Source organism: Phycodurus eques, chromosome 7 (assembly GCF_024500275.1).
Source record: "Phycodurus eques isolate BA_2022a chromosome 7, UOR_Pequ_1.1, whole genome shotgun sequence".
Lineage (NCBI taxonomy): Eukaryota > Metazoa > Chordata > Actinopteri > Syngnathiformes > Syngnathidae > Phycodurus > Phycodurus eques.
Window position 1 is genome coordinate 12,991,136 of NC_084531.1, and position 20,750 is coordinate 13,011,885.

Consider the following 20,750-nt stretch of genomic DNA (forward strand, 5'->3'; position numbering starts at 1 on the left):
TCTTTTGTGGTTGCTGGGTTCCAGTGAAGCTCTCCTGATAGACCTTCCCTGGCTTTGAGTGAACACCTGCACTAACCGTTCAGTGTTTGCATCAGTGGTGATTGTAGCAGGTCTTCCGCTGCATGGTCTGTCAAAAACAGATCCTACTTTGAGAAACATGCCATCGATAGCGTAAAACTATACTACACGTTGGAGCAGTATGACGGCCATAAAGCTACTTAAACCGGTGCAGAACTGCAGTCGGGGACAGAAAAACTTATTTCCCGGCAACAATTTTGCAATACTGCTCGAGTGCTAATAGGGAAGCCATTGTCAAATGCTGATGGCCTCACGTCTGCCCAAAGGTTCCCATAAACGAAATTGAAGGGAAAAAAACAAAGTGTATAATGACTTTTGGGAGATACTAGCTACATATCGTTTGTGGCATCAGTCCTGGTACTTTTCTGACATACCTTGTATCTGACATGGCATAAATGAATAACCACCTCAATGAGAGTATTAAAAATATCGATAACAACCTATAGCTTGTGTCGGTGTACCTAATTTCAATCACTTTCATGTGTTACAACCACAGCAGCAACAAAACAGTGAGTATATAATAATTTGCCAAATACACGTTTAGATATTCAACATACTGTAAGCACACACGTCTTTTGGCACTGGTGCACTGTGACGTGCACGTCCAAACACGTTAAAACAAGCACAATCCTCCAATTTTTAGCATGTTGCACGAAGCCATCCAGGTAAACCGGGTCACACTTGTACAAACTACGTGTGTAAGCACGTAGAGCCACAACATTTCCCACGCCGCCTGCCATCGGCAACTTCCAATTGCAGCACAATAGTACTCATCGACATGCAGCGCTCGTCCGTGTGGGGGGGGGGGGTCCTAGAAGCCGGTTGACCCCCCCCGAACAAAGCTCCCATTGTCTGGATGTTGTAGTTTTATTGTGCCCGCCTGGACCCTCGCGTCTGTGATGAACTCTGGTGGGGAAAAACTACAAACGGGAAATCTGCATAGCGCAGTGAGCATGCGCAAAACGACAAGAAGGGTGACGGTATTAGGGCAGTTAATAAAAGTAGCCCGGGCAAGCGACACACTTCTTTAATCTTGAAGTCAACGGCTGTGGGTTAAAGTGGCGTGAAGAGTCGTTGGAAGCCTTTTTAAAATGGAACGTTCAGATTTCGGTAAAGACGCTACGGGTAGCTTTTAACTGAAAGTTGGACGCTTCGGTTTCCCCCTGTTCAGTGTTTGCCTAGCTCGCTAATACCGCTCGCCACTTTTTTCGCCGCTTAAAAAATAGCCCAGCTGGACCAATGGAAACTGTTTTAAAGATCAACAAAAGGAGCTCGTACCTTCATAAAACTGCGACTAGGGTCGTCCTCCGGCTCCAACGACATTAAGATTAGACTCCAGACATGGTTAAAAAGCAGCCTCCAGTTGCTGTTCCCTGAGCGAGACGTTGCCAAGAATGCTCAACCGAAACCACGGCGGAGCGGAGTGGTGCTCGACCTCATTGCGCATGCGCAAACTCAGCGCACGGGCAGGGGCAGCACTAATGGGCTGGGAGTGCAGAGTGGACAGTGAATGGCCATCTGGAAATGTGGGGTGGAAAATAATCTGCGAATATTATGCGTGTGTCCTTTACAGCACAAATTGAATCCATTATTTGCACATGTTGCATTGAATCGAATTTTTGTTCGCATCATCAATGATTTTTGGCGTAAAAATAGCTCTGTTTGCATTTAAATATGCACGACTGCCATAAAAGAAACGCTCAACGAATGATCATACTTAATGGATCGCTTATCGGTCAGCTCCTACCTACACATCAGTCAACAGCGTCACTTTGTGGTTGCAAGGCACAGTGCCGGCCTTTTTGGGGCCTCAAGCAGAATTTGATTTAGGACCCTCTTCCCACCTCCGGAGACCCAAGGCAAACCAAGTCATGGGTCCCTCCACATCAGTGTATTGCACTGACAAACGTTTTGTTTTCACCTAAATGCAAGGTCTGCAATATGGGCAGCAGCAATCGGGTACAGCTTGGAGATTGTTGTGTCATCCTTTTCCATCTAAGCCTATCTTCTGCATCCTCCTCTCTAACCAGCTGCCATCATGTCTTCCCTCACTACATCTATCAACCTTCTCTTTGGTCTTCCTCTAGCTCTCTTGCCTGGCAGCACCATTGACAAATATACTCACTGTCTCTCTTCTGAATGTGTCTAACTTTGACTCCAAAACACCGAGTCTTGGCCGTCCCTCTGATTAAACCATTTCTATCCAACCTGGTCACTCAAAAAAGAATCTCAACATCTTCATCTCCGCCACAACCAGCTCTGCCACCTGTTGTCTCATCGGTGCCAATGTCTCTCTGTACGGTATGGCTGTTCTCACCACTGTCTTATAAACCTTTCCCTTTTGTTGCCAATAAAACAAGACACCGCAAAAGATGACACGGTCAATTATGAGAACAAATATTTTAACAGTATAATTTGATCAAATGTACCTACCTGGTAAGGCATAATGTTTCTCTTCTTCTAACCCCGGAAACATATTAAGTACTACAGCAGAAATCAACAATCAGTTTGTTCACTCAGAAATAATTAAACCACCGCTGGCAGCATGGTACGTAGTGGTTAGCACGTCTGCCTCACAGTTCTGACTTGTGGTTCAAGGTTTTAATCTCAGCTCCTGCGTTCCTGGAAGGAGTTTGCATGTTCTGCATGTGCTTGCGTGGGTTTTCTCTGGGTACTCCGGGTTCCTCCCACACCGCAAAAATATGTATGTTTTCCATACACGTTTCATTCGAAACAACAACTTGATAGCATATTATCAAAAAGAACAGAGTTCCTACGACAACAGCTAAGATACAAATTTTGAGCACAATAATAAATCAGGAAAATTTCTTGCAAACCAACGTCAGCATAACAGAAAAAAACACTAATTACAACCATACAAGATTTGCATGGCAAATTTACTCAATCACCTCAGGAAATAAATGATATATTGTACAACTACTACAGCAACTCATATTCATCTCCCAATAAGATGAATAAAAACAACATTGAAACTGCGACATTGCGGACTAAAACCCAAACTATCCTATTCCTACAGGGAACATCAAATATCTAGGCATTCATATCTCAGAAAAACTTAAATAATCTAAATCATCTTCCTCTAGTGGAGAAAAAAAATCTGGGACAATTTAAAATGCTGGAACAACCTGCCTATCTCATTTCAAGGGCGTATAGCTATGTTAAAAATGAAAATGTTACCTCAAATTAACTATTTTATTTTCAAGGATTCCATTCAAACCCACATTAAAGTGGTTCCAAATGTTAGACTCTCCCATTCCAAAATTTTACTCTAAAAATAAGAAAAATAGAATAGTCAATCCGCCCTTCACAAAAGTAAACCAGAAGGAGGATTTGACGCACTCAACTTCCAATATTACTTAGCTAGCCAAATACAGTACCTCATTAAGTGGTAGCACCAAACTTTCAGACCTCCCTTTTATCAGCACAAGTCTCAAACACAACAATTGTTTTAAGAATCTGATTATTGCAACCACTTTATCATCTTGGTCGATAAATCCAGAAACCACATAATCTCAAGCGGCCCGATAAAATTTCTCCCCAATCTAGCATAATCCCGATTGGTGGTCCGGTCCACTTGCCCCCTCCCTTGGAGGGGGTTGGTCGGGGCACTTCAGTTGGGCTGGGGGAAAGCATCGGGTCCTTGGGATTGGGTGGCGTCCCTTTGGCTGAGTCCCCCACGAGATGGGCACGCTGGCTTAGTCCCCCCTTGCGGGTGGAGGGGCCCGGGCTCGCCCTTCCTCAGTGTGCCGGCACAGCAACTCCGTACACCAGTTGACTAACATCCTGTCCTGTCCTGCCCTTTTCTGTCCTCTCTCATCCTGTCCTATTGGTTAGTTATTGCGTGTCCTCCCCGGCTGTTCCGCCCCATCCACAAATAAGAACACAATTTGACTGTTGTAATGTTACCTGTGGTCAAACATCTAGACTATTGTTCTGCTGTGGTTTGTATTTTGGTACATTCCCCAAAAAATCAACATCAAACCAGGCCAGGTGGGGGGACGAGACATTGCTCTGGCTGCCGTGGCTGCTCACAGTGCACTGTCAGTGGCTGCGAGGGTCGCAAGGCAGCAGAGCTATCCATCCATCCATTCATTTTCTGAGCCGCTTCTCCTCACTAGGGTCGCGGGCGTGCTGGAGCCTATCCCAGCTATCTTCGGGCGAGAGGCGGGGTACACCCTGAACTGGTCGCCAGCCAATCGCACGGCACATAAACAAACAACCATGCGCACTTACATTCACACCTACGGGCAATTTGAGACTTCAATTAACCTAGCATGCGTGTTTTTGGGATGTGGGAGGAAAGGCACGGGGAGAACATACAAACTCCACACAGGCGGGGCCGGGATTTGAAACCCGGTCCTCAGAACTATGAGGCAGATATGCTAACTAGTCGTCCACCGTTCCGGCGCAGCACGGCTAGAAGTGGCGAAAACCTTGTAAGAAAAAATAAATAAATTAAAAGAAACCAGTCAGGGGGACCAGGTATCTCGCTTGCCATGGCTGCTCACAGTGTGACGCGAGCTTGCCGACGACCCGCTGAAGAGGAGGAACGAGCTTCTGTCTTCCCGGTTGTTTTTCAGTGAGCTGGGGACGTTTCTTGTGCAGACACGCGCGGGGGCGGCATTGAAATGAAGCTCGATTAAAATCATTTTGAAAACTTGTATACTATATACATTTTTCATCCTCTTTAATGCCTTTCTAACTTCCCCCTTACTAACCATTGCAGCTTCCTGGTCCACCACACTTGCCTCTTCTACTCTTCCTTCTCTCTCATCTTCCTTATTCATCAACTTCTCAAAGTATTCTTTCCATCTATCCAGCACACTACTGGCACCACTCAACACATTTCCATCTCTATCCTTAATCATCCTAACCTGCTACACACCCTTCCAGTCTCTATCCCTCTGTCTGGCCAACCTGTATAGATCCTTTTCTCCTTCTTTAGTGTCCAACCTGGCATACCTGTCATCATATGCCTCTTGTTTGGCCTTTGGAATTCAAAGATGAATAACAATAATACAAAAAACATCGTGTCACACAGAATATGCCAATGGGAAAAAAAATGACACTGGGTTTTTGTACACCACTGTACTGTACTCACATGTTGAGGCGGGACAGCCTTCGCGCTACGTAATAATGTCACCGCCCTCCAAATGGATGGAATCGCAAAGTATATAAGAATAGCAGATTTACTTTGCGATTCCATCCATCGCAAAGTAAATCTGCTATTCCCCGTATATTGCATGGACATGAGTGTGATTATATTACACCCTTTAGACACAAGAGGTCAGTGTCGCACAAAAATGTTTTACCGTGTAATTTACTCTACAGTAGGCCTCTAACTAATACTGCTATTAAAAACCATACAACATTCAACATAATGAAATATAGTAACGTACAGCTTGGAACAATTATTACTTTATATGTACATTTATTTTTTTTGTTTATTATTTTCAATTTATTATTATTATTTTTAAATACGTGGAGGTTAGAGGCACAAATGTGAAGACAGTCATTATCTTGTATAGTGTCTGCTTGATGACTTGATGTCTGGCATCTATAAATCATAAAAATGAATAAATGGGCTTTAATTTGTACATTAAAAACTCTTATAATCACACTATAAAGTCATTTCATTCGCACAATGTGGCAATTAAACAGAGCTGTCGAGCTAATTATCAGTAATCCGTTATTATTGTGCCACGTTAATGATTCATGAACTGCCACATTGATGTAGGTCAGCGACAGAGGCTTGAAAACTACATTACCCAGAGTGCAACGGGACACCACCAACCACCAACACCAGCGGCGGCTCAGTGTGTCTCTGGTTTCCAGCAGACTAAAGGCGTCCTCTCCTGTGGTGTGTGTCCGGATGCTGCACATTCTCCATGGGATATATGAACACAAACTGAGCCCGCTGACAGCTTTCCGCACCGTGGGTCAGCGACAGGACGGCCACTTGATCCCGAGCTAAGCGCACGTCAGCCGGGGTGGATTTGTTCGGACGCCGAGTGAGTCTCCCGGTGTTTTTGACAGTTCGATGTGTCTGAATACCGATGGAGCTTTTTTTTTTTTTTTTTTTTTTTTTTTTTTTTTTTTTTTTTTTTGATGGGGACATCTGGATGATTGGCACGACGAGAGACTCCACGAATGTTTGACGTGTGGGAGCTGTGGATCTCTGAGATGCAGCCTCACGCCCATAACAAGTCGATGGATGTTGCTATGCCCACGGTGCAGGTTGGGTTACAGTAAATATTTGCTTTTACTATAGTGCGCCCCTTCGGATGTGGCCTCAATCGCTTTATTATTCAAATATTATATTATGAAACGTGGCCTTAATTGATGTTGCACCCTTCGGATGATGCTGTTATTTTTTTCATTCTATGATGGTGTCTGCCTGTCTTAAAGAAACCTAAGAAATTGAAAGATCCCCCTCATTCACCTTCACTGATGGATAACCTAAAACTAAAATGAGAAAGCTTAATATCCACTTGCTTCGCCATCACCACTGGGATTGTTGTGTCCACACTTAACTGCTTTCCAGCTGTGGACTGAATGATTTCATATGAACGGACCCCCTTTTGATAGAGGCTGTCTGGGGGTGGTTTGAGCAGAGTGGCCATGCATGCAGGATTTAGGCCGGATCGGCCTGTAGGGATGTAGGGCACAGAAAAAGCCATCCATCCATTCAGCGCATCCATGCCACGACGTATAGAACGAAAGCAGCCAATATTCATGGAGATGGCTGATGGGGGAGGAGCGTCTACACTGGATAATGAGGAACCCCGCTCAGAGGATTGCACAAGGCTCTGTTAGGGACCTTCATTTTTACTGGTGGTCTAATTACGGCCAGTCCCCTGCAAACCCAATCTACAGCCACTTTTGGATTGTCCCTATCCATGGGAAATTCATCCAGGCAACAGCATGAGCCCTATTGTCTTCTAGTTAGATCTATATGAAGCCTGAGCATATTAACCGTAATGGTGATGTAGGAAGTCACAAGACAGTGTTTTATGAGGTATCAGGGATAGGAGTTATGTTTTAAGAGGTCAGCACATGCAGTTCTTACAGAGAAGATAAGATACAGGCAGCTTTCATAAAGACAGTGAGTCAGGTTTTTGGAGTATTCTCATGAGTTTGGAATTTGACCAAATGTGCATTGTCCCTGAATGAACTGAACCTCTTAGGAATACATGCTGCTCCCTGAACACTGCGCAACCCAACGCACAGCCGGAAGTGGGATTTGGCGCTGTTTCAACAAGATGCGGGGATGGGGACACAGCACTCCCAGTTTTCTGATCCACTGACCCCATTTACCCCGCTACTGGTGGCAGAGGTCACCTCACATCGGTTGATGGGCCCACGGTGTGCATTGTGCCTGAGTTGATAGAGGGTAGGCTAACAGTGTCTATCTCCAGTCCGGCCTCCATGAACCCGTACGGCAGAGTGAGCAACACGGCAGCCCCCCTGTCATGCACCAGTTGTGGGGGTTGCTGCTCCCCACCTCCCCCCAGCCTCATCCCCTCCACAGCTTCCTCCATGTCGCCGAATATAACCCCGCCACCCCTCATGTGCCCTGCCCCGGTCGTGCAAGTGGAGAATGGCAGTAGCTGGAACTCATCCTTTGGCTCCCCGGACTCTCACCCGGGTCACAGCTGCACGGCGCCCAACCCCTACTGGACGGCGGTGTTCGATTATGAGGCCACGGCAGATGAGGAGTTAACCCTGAGGCGTGGGGACCTCCTTGAGGTTCTCTCCAAAGACTCAAAAGTTTCTGGGGATGAGGGATGGTGGACGGGCAAGATCCAGGATAAGGTGGGTATCTTTCCCAGCAACTACGTGACAAAGGGAGATGCTCCCAACTACCAGCAGCTCACTGTAGATGTGGGTGAGTGCCCTTTGGAGGTAGACTTCGCCGAACTTCTCCTGGAGGAGGTTATTGGAGCGGGTGGGTTTGGCAAGGTGTACAAAGGGGTCTGGCAGGGGGAGGAAGTTGCAGTCAAGGCTGCGAGGCAAGACCCCGATGAAGACATCAGCGTGACAGCGGCGAGTGTGCGCCAGGAGGCCAGGCTCTTCTGGATGCTCCGGCACCCCAACATCATTGCACTGCGCGGGGTCTGCTTGCGGGAGCCCAACCTGTGCTTGGTCATGGAGTACGCCAGAGGTGGGGCCCTCAACCGAGCCTTGGCTGGAAAGAAGGTGCCCCCGAGGGTGCTGGTGAACTGGGCTGTGCAGATTGCGACGGGGATGGACTACCTGCACAACCAGGCCTTTGTACCCATCATCCACAGAGATCTGAAATCCAGCAACAGTGAGTACAAATCAGTTTGTGTCTTTTTGATGCTTTTAAGCATCAGACAATTGTGGCAAAACACAGTAGGAAGAGCAACCAGACAACCTGATATTATTAAGTTTCCCAACTGTTTTAATGATTACTTAGCATTATTAGCAATCATTATAAGTATACATTTGTATTTCAACAATGAAGTCTACTGCTTAGTCCTTGATGGAAGTCTTCAATAACACAACCGATATTGCTGTATTGATTTCTCGTCCCAGAGACATATTTGTGGTCTAGATGCTCAGTCTGTGGTCATAACTGCACAGATTGATACAGTTACAGATTGACCCCCATGAACTACACTGCAGTAATACACACTCCTTTCTCTTTATCCTTACGCTCCACTGACCTTGACATTAGGACACAATTAATGAGAGCGTATAGCTTTATCAAAACGTCTGTTTTCACTAAGATACTAATGCTTCTTTTTCGTTAAAGAGGAGTAAATGCCTTCAGCTAATCAGGCCAAATTTGAGGGGGCTCCTTTCAATCAAATTCAGTAAAGGCCCAATTGTTGAATCTATAAAATATTATCCTTAGTGATTATACTGTGGTATGGGCTGTGTTAAGAGTAGTTTTTCCTTCCGAATTTGCTCAGGAAATGGTCTACAATCTAAAAAAAAATCTCAAAATGTATTATGATGGCTAGTCCTAATGTATGTGGTCAAAGCCAAGTCTGGCCGAGCCGGGGACAAGTAGAGGAGCAACTGGTTGTGCCGAGTGTTTGTATGACGTGTCTCCTAAGTCATTCACTGCAATAAAAATGACAAAGAATTTGCAACTGTAATGTAGTTACCAGATAAGTTAACCGTTAGCCTAGCTTTTTTTTTATTTCTTCTTCTACCACTACTCTCTCTTCTTCTTTTGCTCTGTATTTTCCATCTTTGTACTGCATCAGACATCTGGTTTGGGAGAGACTCAATTGTTGGTGGAGATATCGTTATTTGTATGGTGTGCTTTTTTGGTCATCTTGAATATCCCACACACTATAAGAGCAATTTCTATTTGCACGTCTTGGGTGGGGTATCTTGAATTTTAAAAATCGGTTATGGTGTAAAAAAATCAGTTTGTGTGTAGCCCGCTTAAGGTATTAATACACATAACATATTATTGTGGTGGTATTTTGGTTACTTGGTTTAGCTACATGAGAGGTACAGAATCATTTCGAACTGTTGTTGTGACTTTCGGCTTGTCCCGTCAGGGGTTGTCACTGCAAGTCACTCGAATGATTTGTTTGGCACAGTTTTTACGCCGGATGCCCTTCCTGACAAAACCCACCCATTTTTTCTGGCCTTGGGACAGACAGTGGCTGGGTATTGGGGCACTGACAGGGAATCAAACCTGCACCTTCTACGTGCAAGGCAGCAGCCCATGTACCACGACACTACCAGTGCAATTGCAAACTACAGTGACATAAAAATATAGGTTGATTACTATGTTGTTATTATTGTTAGGATATTTGTCAAGGCACAGTGATTGATACCCTATTATATTGGATATCATCTTATACTGTTTCACCACATTCAGTATCAGGAAGACTAAATTCTATAAAATTGGTCTCCTTCGGCCATCTTTACCCTATCATCCATCTGCTCCTCCTCTTGGTCCTTATCCTCCTCCCTCCTCCTACTCAAGAAGAGCAATTCTGCTCTGCAACTCACTGTGCTATTTTTGGTCCTTTGTGCTACTTGCTGTTTTAAAGATGGAGTTGCAGTTGTTGGTGCATCACACAAATGGCACAAAAGCGTGGACGCATGTAAGCGTATGTCGGATATTATGTGGCTCAGATCGCGAGCGTTGATCTTCACTGACGTAGTTAAAGGGGGAATGGAGAGGGTGCGAGTGTGGGTGGAGAGTGCAGGATGCTGACTAAAGGCTCTTTTTTAAAAGGGCGAGACAGTTGAAGTGTAGCATAAACACAGGTATATTGCTGATCTGCAAAAAATGCCTCCATTGTCCCTGCATTAATTACATCTTTTATTCTCAATTTCTTTACCTTCCCATGTGCCTTCATTAACAGTAAGGGTTGGGCATCTAATGTGACACCATTGGATCTCCATTCCACATGGCATTGCTTCGGTGCCACTGAGTCATACAGCTTCTAGTCTGCATCGGCTGCTGCAATAAATGTCCATGCCCTAATTTAGACTATTGTCTACTTGTAAATAGCAGAGAAGAAAAGCAGCAATGTTTAGTCAGGCTGGATCTTGTTTAAAATGTGCATGGGTTCTAATCATTAAGCACAGTCACAGCCACTCAAAGAGGTGTTTGTCTTAGTTGCCTGGCATATCCTGGTGGGGAAGGGGATATAGAAACTGAGAAGTGAAAGGTGCTTTGGTCCATTTTAATCAAACTAGTTCTTATTCCGCTTGGTGCGGGTTGTTTAGTCAGATGTGAACACAGTAATTGAGCTTGAATGCGCACTGACAGCTGGTCCAGGATCATTGACTGTTGCTAACAGGCTTGGTGCGGTTGTGTTGCATGATCAGTCCAACCTCAATGATTATCTTGACTCAAGGGCAGCACGGTGTGTAGTGGTTAGCACGTCTGCCTCACAGCCATGAGATCCGGTTAGAATCTCCTGTGTGGGTTTCCTGCGGGTCCCTACCACATTCCAAAAACATGCATGTTATGCTGCCTTAACACGTTGTTCCGGGCGGCCATGGCAAACATGTTTCAGGTCACCGTGGGCAAAATGGGATGGGCGTTAAACAACGTGTGGGGGAGGTCATGGCCAAACGTGACAGGCTGTGGATCCCTGGCCAGATTTTAAACTGTCAAAAAAATTGCCATGGCAGTCACAGTGCAGATAAGAAACCTGGTGAGCTGAAGTAAAATCGTGTGAACGCAACAAAAACAAAAAGGGCGGCTTTTCTGTGGAGGACGATTGGCCAGAGGTGCACAATTGACGTTTGCACAGGGCGCCACTTTGGGTGTAATAAACATTTTTTAAACATTTTGTCGCATTTTGCCACGTTTTGACACGGTTTTCACAGAACAGTAGTGTTTATGATAGACGTTTTGTCATGTTCAATTACGGCGCATCCCAGCGTGTGACGCTTAATGGGCCTGGGGGGATACGGGGCCTTGCGTTCCGCTATGGTCTGACACGGTGTGTGCATTATGAGAGCGGGTATAAAGCTGGGCTCGGTAGGAGAGATTCTTTCTAGTCTTCCGTGGCCACAAAAGCGCTCCAAAGGTTCCCAGCATCCATGTTTCATCTGTAGAAAGCCTTGACAGAACGTAAGAAAACGTGTCAGACCTTGATCAGAACGTGAGAAACATGATGCACCCCTCAGAACGTGACTGGCCGTGAGGGAACATACTGGCATCTGGGCCAAATTTGAGCATTTTCCTCACTTAGGATCAATGTCACCCAAGGCCCAATTCTCGACTGTCTCTGAAAGATTATTCTGTGTCATTTTTTTCTTCTTCCTCCCCATTATGCTCAGAAAACGGTCATAGCTGACAGTCGTAAAATGTTAAACCTGCTCAATATTTTCGATGGCAAATCTGTGTGGTCAACACCGAGTTGGGCGGAGCCACGGACTCTGTGGTTGCGACTTGAAACGGAACAATAACCAATCAGGAAACTATCTGAAGCTAGTGCTTTTGCTGGACATAAATAGAGGATCATCTGGTTGTGTCAAGTGTTTGTATATGTGTCTCCCAAGTCATTCACCACAGTAAAAATTATAAGACCAGTTGTAGTGCAGAGCAATGTTGTTACCCCACTTAAGTCTTTAGGGTCCATACAACGCATGTATGAACCGTGAGTGGGGAAACTAATGGGAAAGAAGAAGAGAAGGAGACTCCAGGGGGTAAACAGTGGTTCATCTCCGTTTTGGGTTACACCTCAGCTCATTGTCCGGGTGCGCTGCTCTCAGGTGTCCTCTTCAAACCACCGACCACTTGGCACAGCTGCGCTTGCAGAGCAGCCCCAAGGCTCTCCTCATGCTTTCCGTGGGCTTGGAGCTCAGTAAACAATGATGCATCATCGTTCTTCCACGCCTCTATAAAGAACTCATCAAAACAAATTATCACGTTACTCATTGCGTGAATTCCTGTATTTGTCTGAGCTTTATTTTTGTCTCACTCATATTCTTTCTTCTGAAATTATCCACTTGTAGTTTATAAGTCAGTATGCCAGTGCACTTTGTATAGTCTGCCTTTTTAACCTGGTGAAGCTATTGCTGGGGGATAATCTGATTACCATGACCTCCTTCAGAGTGATGTCGCATCATGTTTGTGAGCAGGCCAGTCATTGACCTCATGGTCATGCTTTACCTGTCACCCTGATCCCGCATCAGCCTCGGGTTTCTCGCAGTGTAGGGCACCGGTCCCACTTGATTGCATAAAGATGCCGTCTTATTGCTACACAACTATACACAGTTATACAGGATACTCATTTGATGTCAGAGAGGTTCATCATACATGTTAGTGAAATGGCCTTGATGTGACAATTGTAAGAATATTAAAATGTGAGATGCAAAAGCTGCATCTGGGACAAAACGCAGCAAGTTAAGCCTGATTGTTTTATTATTATTCAAGATTGACATTGTTTAACTTATTTTAACATCCATCCATCCATTGTCTGAGCCGCTTCTCCTCACTAGAGTCGCGGGCGTGCTGGAGCCTATCCCTGCTATCATCGGGCAGGAGGCGGGGTACACCCTGAACTGGTTGCCAGCCAATCGCAGGGCACATACATACAAACAAACAACCATTTGCACTAAGAATCACACCTATAGACAATTTAGAGTCTTCAATGAACCTACCATGCATGTTCTTGGGATGTGGGAGGAAACCAGAGTGCCCGGAGAAAACCCACGCAGGCACGGGGAGAGCATACAAACTCCACACGGCCGGGGATTGAACCCCGGTCCTCAGAACTGTGAGGCTGACACTCTAACCAGTCGTCCACCGTGCCTTATTTTGACATTTGTATAAAATTCAATCAGATTTTAAACCAGATGCCCATCGTGACACATCCTTACCAGAGCTGGCTCTACCCAATGTGGCGCCCTAGGTGTTAGATTATATTCCACCCCCGATTGGCAGTTTACACCCATTTACAACAGAAATTGGATTGCATTGTTCTCAGACAATTTGAACTGTAACACAACAAACAACCAGGGATAAAAAGCTCTATATGTATATTAGTGGGTGAAAAGGAATAGCATTTTGATTTAACTCTTAAAAGCATAAAAAGATTTAGCTAGCCAGGTGTATATACACCAAATAATAAAAGTGTTGAACAGGCCAATGTAGACATCTACTAGACCCCTCCATTCCACCCAACGACAGAAATATAAAACTGGTTATTTACTGATTAGCATACCAATTTATGGCTAATCGTTCAAAAGCAAGTTATCAACAGAACACCGTGCTTAATAAATGACACAGTACAACTGATACTTCATTTTATTACCGCATCTTTACATTACTTCTTCCTTTCTCCCATTATTCCTCCTTTTTAAAATGTTTTTCTTTTCTGCGCTCTGGGCAGTTTAGGTCATTTTTGACGTGTTTACAAAGTTCTCTAGGTTCAAATCAATAAATTTGCTGCTCCTCCCACAGTAAGTGGTTGGGAGGACTTATTTGCTATTATCATTTGTTGTAATATTAACTGGGAATTTCTCTACATTTGAATCTGTTAGCTTAGCTTTTCCATTTTAGTGTTAGTAATAATAACTAGTCATTTTATTACTTAACATTTACTGTACCTACATTGTATATTGCCTAATACTGCGGTTTCCTCCCACATTACAAAAACATGTTAAGTTTATTAAAGACTCTAAATTGCCTATAGGTGTGAATGTGAGTATGAATGGTTGTTTGTCTATGTGTGTCCCCTAATTGGCTTGTGACCAGTCCAAGGTGTACACTGCTTCTCGCCCAAAGTCAGCTGGGATAGGAATAAGCACATCCCTGACCCTAATGAGGACAAGCGCTATAAAAAGTGGATGGATGGATTTCAAATATTCATAGAAAGTCCTTGTTTTTGGTCTCTACCCTTCCATGTTCATTGTTTTTTCGATAAATAAATGGTGAAGAAACACTACCAAAAATACCTATACTGTTAATAAAGCTTTTTTGATAGCCACAGTTTCCTGGTATTAGTCACCGTGGACAAACACTTGCCCTAACATCCGCGATATTTTTAAAATGCATGCATGAGGCTAGAAGAGCTACCGAGGCTGACATTGCATGCTGTTTTTACCGCTTCAAATTGACGCCATGTTTACATAGACAACAATCATCTGAATAGAGGGAGACCTCGTGTCTTGAGGCAGGCATGTCATTTCATTGTAACAAAACACAAATGAAAATCTTATGTAATCGGCGTCTTTAGCTTTTTCTTTTCTGGTAACCTATACTTAACAGCGGGAGCAACACTCCAAACAAGTGCCTTAATAGCTACTAAACAGATTAACGAGGCGAGATATGGAGTATAGACCTATATAATACGGCGTGGCTGCATCTGGCCGTGGCTGTGAGAATATAGAAGAGTGAGGCAGTTGAGGAAAAGGATTAGAGGGCTGGCCAGTCCCGGGAGCTAATCCTTCAGAGAGTGGTGGAGGGCGACACAGTGACTAACTTGGACGAGTGTGAGCTAGAAATGTCGAGACTGCGACCACTGTCACGTCTCAGCCTTTTCCACTGAACCGTTTCATGGCCCTACATTAAAGTTACACCACAGAAAGACATTACTTTAATGGGCCACGATTGAGCATTATCTGTATCTAATGATATGCACTACAGTTTTTTTTTTTTTTTTTTTTTAAATGCTTTTTTTTTTTTTTTTTTTTTTAAATGCTTTATGTTACTTAATAAGGTAAATAAAATATTTTAAAAAGCTCTCAGTCCAGATCTACACCATGGGACTCAATCATACCTGGTCTGTTGTGCAGTTATGATTGAGCCCTATGAATTCTGCCCAGCAATAAGGGCCCATCCAAAACATATGATGTGATTGCTTTTATTTCAGTTACTGTCTTAGGTTTTATAATGCACTCTGAACAGCTTTGTTTTAAGTTTATGGCCAGTTTTTTTTACCGTCCTCTGTAGAAGTTATGATTGAGCCCTATGAATACTACCTAACAACAAATGACCATGCCAAATGAGTTACGACCAGGAAAAGGTCTTATAGACCAGTGGTCCCAAACCATTTTTGTTCCGAGGACCCGTTACACGTAAAGACACATTTTGAATGTAACTGTTTTTTTCTTTTTTTCATTTGGCCTGATTCCTTTTTCAAAGAAACTCTAGACACGTTTACTCTTTCTCTCTCTTTTTTTTTTAAATCACGTGACCGAAATGAGCGTTTTGTCAGAGGCACAGGTGGATTATTTTATTTTATATTATACATGCATAGTAGACAACATGTATCTGTTAGGTTTTTTTTTTCCTTTTATATTTTAAGTTATAATAATTTAACAAAATACATTTTTTTTTTTTTTAATTGGGTGTTGTTATTTTATAAATGAAAGACAATGTTAAAAACAATGCTATTTGATTACTTTTGTAAGCATATGTAGGGTTAGGGTTAGAATGAAGTGTATAAAGACTATGAAGACTCTAGCTTGTCCATAGGCGTCAATGTGATTGTGAGTGGATGTACCCTCCTCTTGCCCAAAGTCAGCTGGTATAGGCAACCTCCCACCCGGGACCCCAGTGAGTATAAGCGGCATAGAAAATGGATGGATGGACATGGTGTTATACATACACATTTTAAATGAATGAAATGAGCATAAATGTTTGCCCACCACTGGACTGGTTGTTAGTGAGGACAGTTTCATACCTTTTCCACTGTATATGGAGACACACAGGGATATTTTATTGCTGCTAACAGTTAAAGAATTGCAGGTATGACAACATGCCAAGATTCGTCCTCTCTTTTATACAGTTGAATGCTGCTTCGTTTTATCAAGTGTGGTATTAGTATCACTGTCCTTGTGGGTTGCAGAACAATTGCAAGACAGGCTGTGTATTCACATCCGTCCATATTCAGGCGTGTTTGTCCGCTTGTACAGTACAGGCACTGAGTATGTGGCCTTGTGTGCGGATGGAGGTCGGACAGCAGGACACGCTGGCGCTTGAGCAGGAGCCCACACTCTCCATACCACACACACACACACAGAACAAACACATGTACACATCGCCACAGAGCAACAATGACCCCATTCTCACACCGCTGCCCAAGACAGAAAGGGAGCATGGCTCACAGTGGCAGAGGAGTCACTGCAAGGGAGGAGGAGGAAGAGGAAGAAGGGCGCTGTAGAAGCAGCCATGGGCGACTGCAGGCGGGGAATGAGAGAGTGGAGGCATGGATGGAAGCAAGGAGCGAAGCAGGAATGTAGAAAACCCCTGGAGGCTGGAAAAGGGAATGGAGAGATGGATGGATGGGGGGAGGGATGGATGAATGCAGCAATGGGGACATGTACAACACCAGTTTGACTTTTGTGTTTTGGGTAACATTGTGAAACATACCACAGGCCACAATGAGGGACACAGTGTGGTAAGGGATTGTAGAATAATGGCGGAAGCATGTTATGTTTGTGAATTGATCTTTTTAATTGATCAAAGATAAATAATAAGAATTACGGGTGTCCTGTGGGGTATATCTCAATTTAATTGCTCAATGAAGAGCTATCTCCAAGAACTCTTGTCCATTTTAGTAGATCTACGGTTCTTGGTGCAGCAATAAGGATAGAGCCATGAGCTAACATTATCCATTTTTCCTGAAAAGATTAATATGCGATGAGAAATACATAGTTGATGAACAGTTACCTGGGTTTACAGATTCGCAACTGAAAAGATTGCATTATTTGAAATGAAACACACATTTTTAGGGGTGTAAAAGTACTGGAACAAATGGACTAGAAGAGAAAAAGACATGAAGTTGCAAATCTGCTTGCAATAACTGCATCAAGCCTGTTATCCACTGCCTCCACCAGTCTGCTCGTGTGATGCTTTTCCAGGCTTTCACTGCAGTCTCTTTCAGTTAGTGTTTGTTGCACATATTCTAATAATAAAATATAAATATACATATAAATATGTCCCCCCATCCAAAGTTTTACAGAAGAAATGTTCAAAGATAACAGGTTTTTTTGTTTAATGAAAAAATGTCTCATGCTTGTTTTTGCATTTTAAAATTGTAAATATATGAATGTTACAAAATACGTTTCACTAAAGCACGTTTCAAGTTGAATGTTACAAGATATCACAATTTTTAAATCATAAATAATAAAATTATCCCACTTATGGGTCAAAATCACTATAAAGTGCCTTTTGTTTTGTCATAAGAATCAATCAGTTATCATGAAAATGTAGTGGCTTAATGAAACTCTGAGGTCTTATTACAAGTTGCCAAATATTTGCACACATACCAGTACAATGTCTCTCAAAATGTTTCCTTGATTTTGTGACATTTTTTTTCAGTGGATGTACTTTATTTTAGCATGTACCACAAACTGCTTTGCTGACGACAGTGTGTGTTTTAAGTGGTTAACTGATATTACATTAAAAAAATGTACATAACATTAAGCCAAAAAGGCCCACCTTGTCAGCAAACTCATATATTCTGCGAGTTGCATGTATGTTGTCTGCTTGCAGTTAATTTATTAAAACGTGTGGGAGCTTGACCAATATGCATTTTTAACAGCTTAACATCTACTTAATACAATGAATGTGAAGTTCAATGGAAAATCTTACCTTCTTTTTGATGAATTGGGGAAGTCTAAAAGGCAACGGTCTGGTGATTTTGACTCTCATGTTAATGACTTTTCTTTGTCACAGATAACACCAAGCTAATATTTAGGCTTTGCATATGTTGACCTATAGCCTATTGAAATGAAACACTTTTAACAGATGTTTGAATCACACCACTCGGTATACTCGTGTTGTATTGACACTGACACCAATCAGTGGCTGCGAGAGCACAACAAAGTCCACATACATGCTTGCACGCACGCACGCACGCGCACACACACACACACACATGTGACTATTTTCTCCACTGGTCAATAAACAGTTGATTGTAACCAAATAAATCCTCTCTCTCTCTCTCTCTCGCTCGCTCGCTCGCTCGCTCGCTCGCTCGCTTTATCAGGGGTGTGCAGAAGGGTGGGCTTTAGGTGCCCGCCGGCATCTGCCCTTTTGACCTTGAGGCCCAAAGTGCCCCTTTGGCAATGTCTTTTTTTTTTAATTTTATTTTTTTGAATAAAAACGTGTGTGCGAGTGTATGTAAGCCTGTCTGGGGCCTTTCATCAATAATCTCTAATGTAACCGTGTTGAAAAAGTTACACACCCAGTCACTGCTTTGCAGATAGATATATATGCAACATTGTATGTAACATTGTTTGGAAAATTACTGATCCTTGCCTCATGTTCATCAGAGTTTTGATTTAAGGTTATGGTGGGCCTTAGGATTTCAAATTGGGCAGACCGGGCGCTCATTAGGAATGACTGGGTTAGTGTTTGATTCCAAACATGTCAGAAAATAACCAATAATGTCGATCACTTTTCCAAAAGCTAAAATCCATGAATGTTTTGTTTTGCTTAAAACACAAAGGAAACTTGTTTGTGTTGACATAAGACTAAGGAAATAAATCAAAGTATTTAATTTGACAAAGATTTTAAATCTTAATTTATATTTAAAAAGTGGTTCAATTCCTTGTCACTTCCTTTCCATCTTGTGTCATCGTTGGACAGTTAATTATCTGGCCAGTTGTGATTTAACTCCATTGTATTTTAACTCAACAGAAATTGTGCAATTTTCATGAATGCATTTTCCTTTTACGATAATGGTTCGGTAAATTCAGTTGAGTTCAGGAGTGTTCTGAATGTTTTGTTGAGATATTTTATTTACTGTCCTGCGGAAGGTGCTTAATTAATGTCTAACTTTACACTGTAAAACAAAAAATGGAATCTATATAGTTACAAAGTAATTGAGGGCAGAGAAGCAATGCTATGCCATGGATGGAGAATCCTTCCTAAAATCAATTTCTCAATTGTGTTTCATTGAAAACCACAACGGTTCGAGTGAATACATCCAGTAACATATACAGAGCTCCAGGCATGACATGGGAATATTATTTTGGACACAATATAGTTGTGACATGCACACAAAATGCTAATATATAATAAAAAAATAGGTGTAATTTTCGCACATAATACAATTGGTGTGTTTGTGATCATTCCAATTAATAACTAAGTAAATGGTGTTCATCTTTGCTAGAAACTCCAGTTCGTGGTGTCCTTAAGGCAAGTGTCTTTTCTTATTCTGTTTTCATGAATAACCGGCAATGCTATGGTAAGGCATTTCAAACTCTTGTTCCATGTGCCCCCGTTTTAACTTTGAGCACCTGCCCCTCCAAAGGTCTCTGCACACCCCAGACTAGACTCCCTGTGCACCTGGAAGAATTGTAACAAACATTTGCTTCCATGCTTGTGCTCAGTGTTTGCTATGATAAAGTGCATGACACAAATGAAAAGCTTTAACTCTGACTTGACAATATAAGTGTGCAGCAAATGTAGCTTCGTTACGTTTGTGATGTGTTCTTTAAATCACATACGTGGAAAAGAAAGGTAGCGTTCATTGAATGACATTAAGAGCTTCTAGTGTCTTTAATTCTGAGAGGGGCCCAGTAGTACCGTAAACACAGCTGTTAAACACCAAAAGCAGTGCGATCACTCTTCATCACCTCAGCTTCACCTCCTCAGTCAGAGGAACATTAAAAAAACAATGTGAGGAAAGTGTCTGAAATTAAACTCTTAATGAAAAATTGTATAATTGCAGAGAGAACCTCTGAAGGTCTCAGCAAAATAAAACACCAATCCATCCACCATGCTTCCCAAATGAAAACATGTCAAATGCAAAACCTTAAATGTTCCCAAATTTCTGTCTGATTGTCTCCAAAATTGGTGGACACACAGAAGTAGGTCAACAGCCTGAATCCAGGCTCAGACAATTCCTGATGTTGTAAAAGGACACAGACTGTACCATTAGATATCTCACCCCTCAAAATGTAGGGTTAGACTATACATATACGGCCTCATAGTTCTGAGGACCCACGTTCAAATCCGGCCTCGCCTGTGTGGAGTTTGCATCTTCTACCCGTGCCTGCGTGGGTTTTCTCCGGGTACTCCGGTTTCCTCACACATTATTTAAAAAGTATATAAAAAGTGTATATAAATTATTTATATATATATATATATATATATATATATATCTCACACACACACACACACAGCACAGTGGACAACTGTTTAGCAGATTCGCCTCACAGTTCTGAGGACTGCGGTT

The 20,750-nt window shown here is 42.9% G+C and overlaps 2 protein-coding genes across 7 annotated transcripts in view; one reads left to right on the forward strand and one right to left on the reverse strand.

Annotated features, from left to right (window-relative positions):
* Positions 1-1,486, reverse strand: part of sipa1l3 (signal-induced proliferation-associated 1 like 3) — a 111,983-nt gene extending 110,497 nt beyond the window's left edge. For all 6 annotated transcript variants that reach the window (XR_009768929.1, XR_009768928.1, XM_061682090.1 and 3 more), the window contains exon 1: positions 1,357-1,486. The gene's annotated coding sequence lies outside the window, so the exon portion shown is untranslated. The remainder of the gene's footprint in view (positions 1-1,356) is intronic.
* Positions 1,487-6,231: 4,745 nt separating this feature from the next.
* map3k10 (mitogen-activated protein kinase kinase kinase 10) overlaps positions 6,232-20,750 on the forward strand; it is a 39,664-nt gene continuing 25,145 nt past the window's right edge. The window contains exon 1 of the mRNA XM_061682411.1: positions 6,232-8,410. Within this exon, the coding sequence (XP_061538395.1) occupies positions 7,528-8,410 (883 nt within the window). The 5' untranslated portion in view covers positions 6,232-7,527. The remainder of the gene's footprint in view (positions 8,411-20,750) is intronic.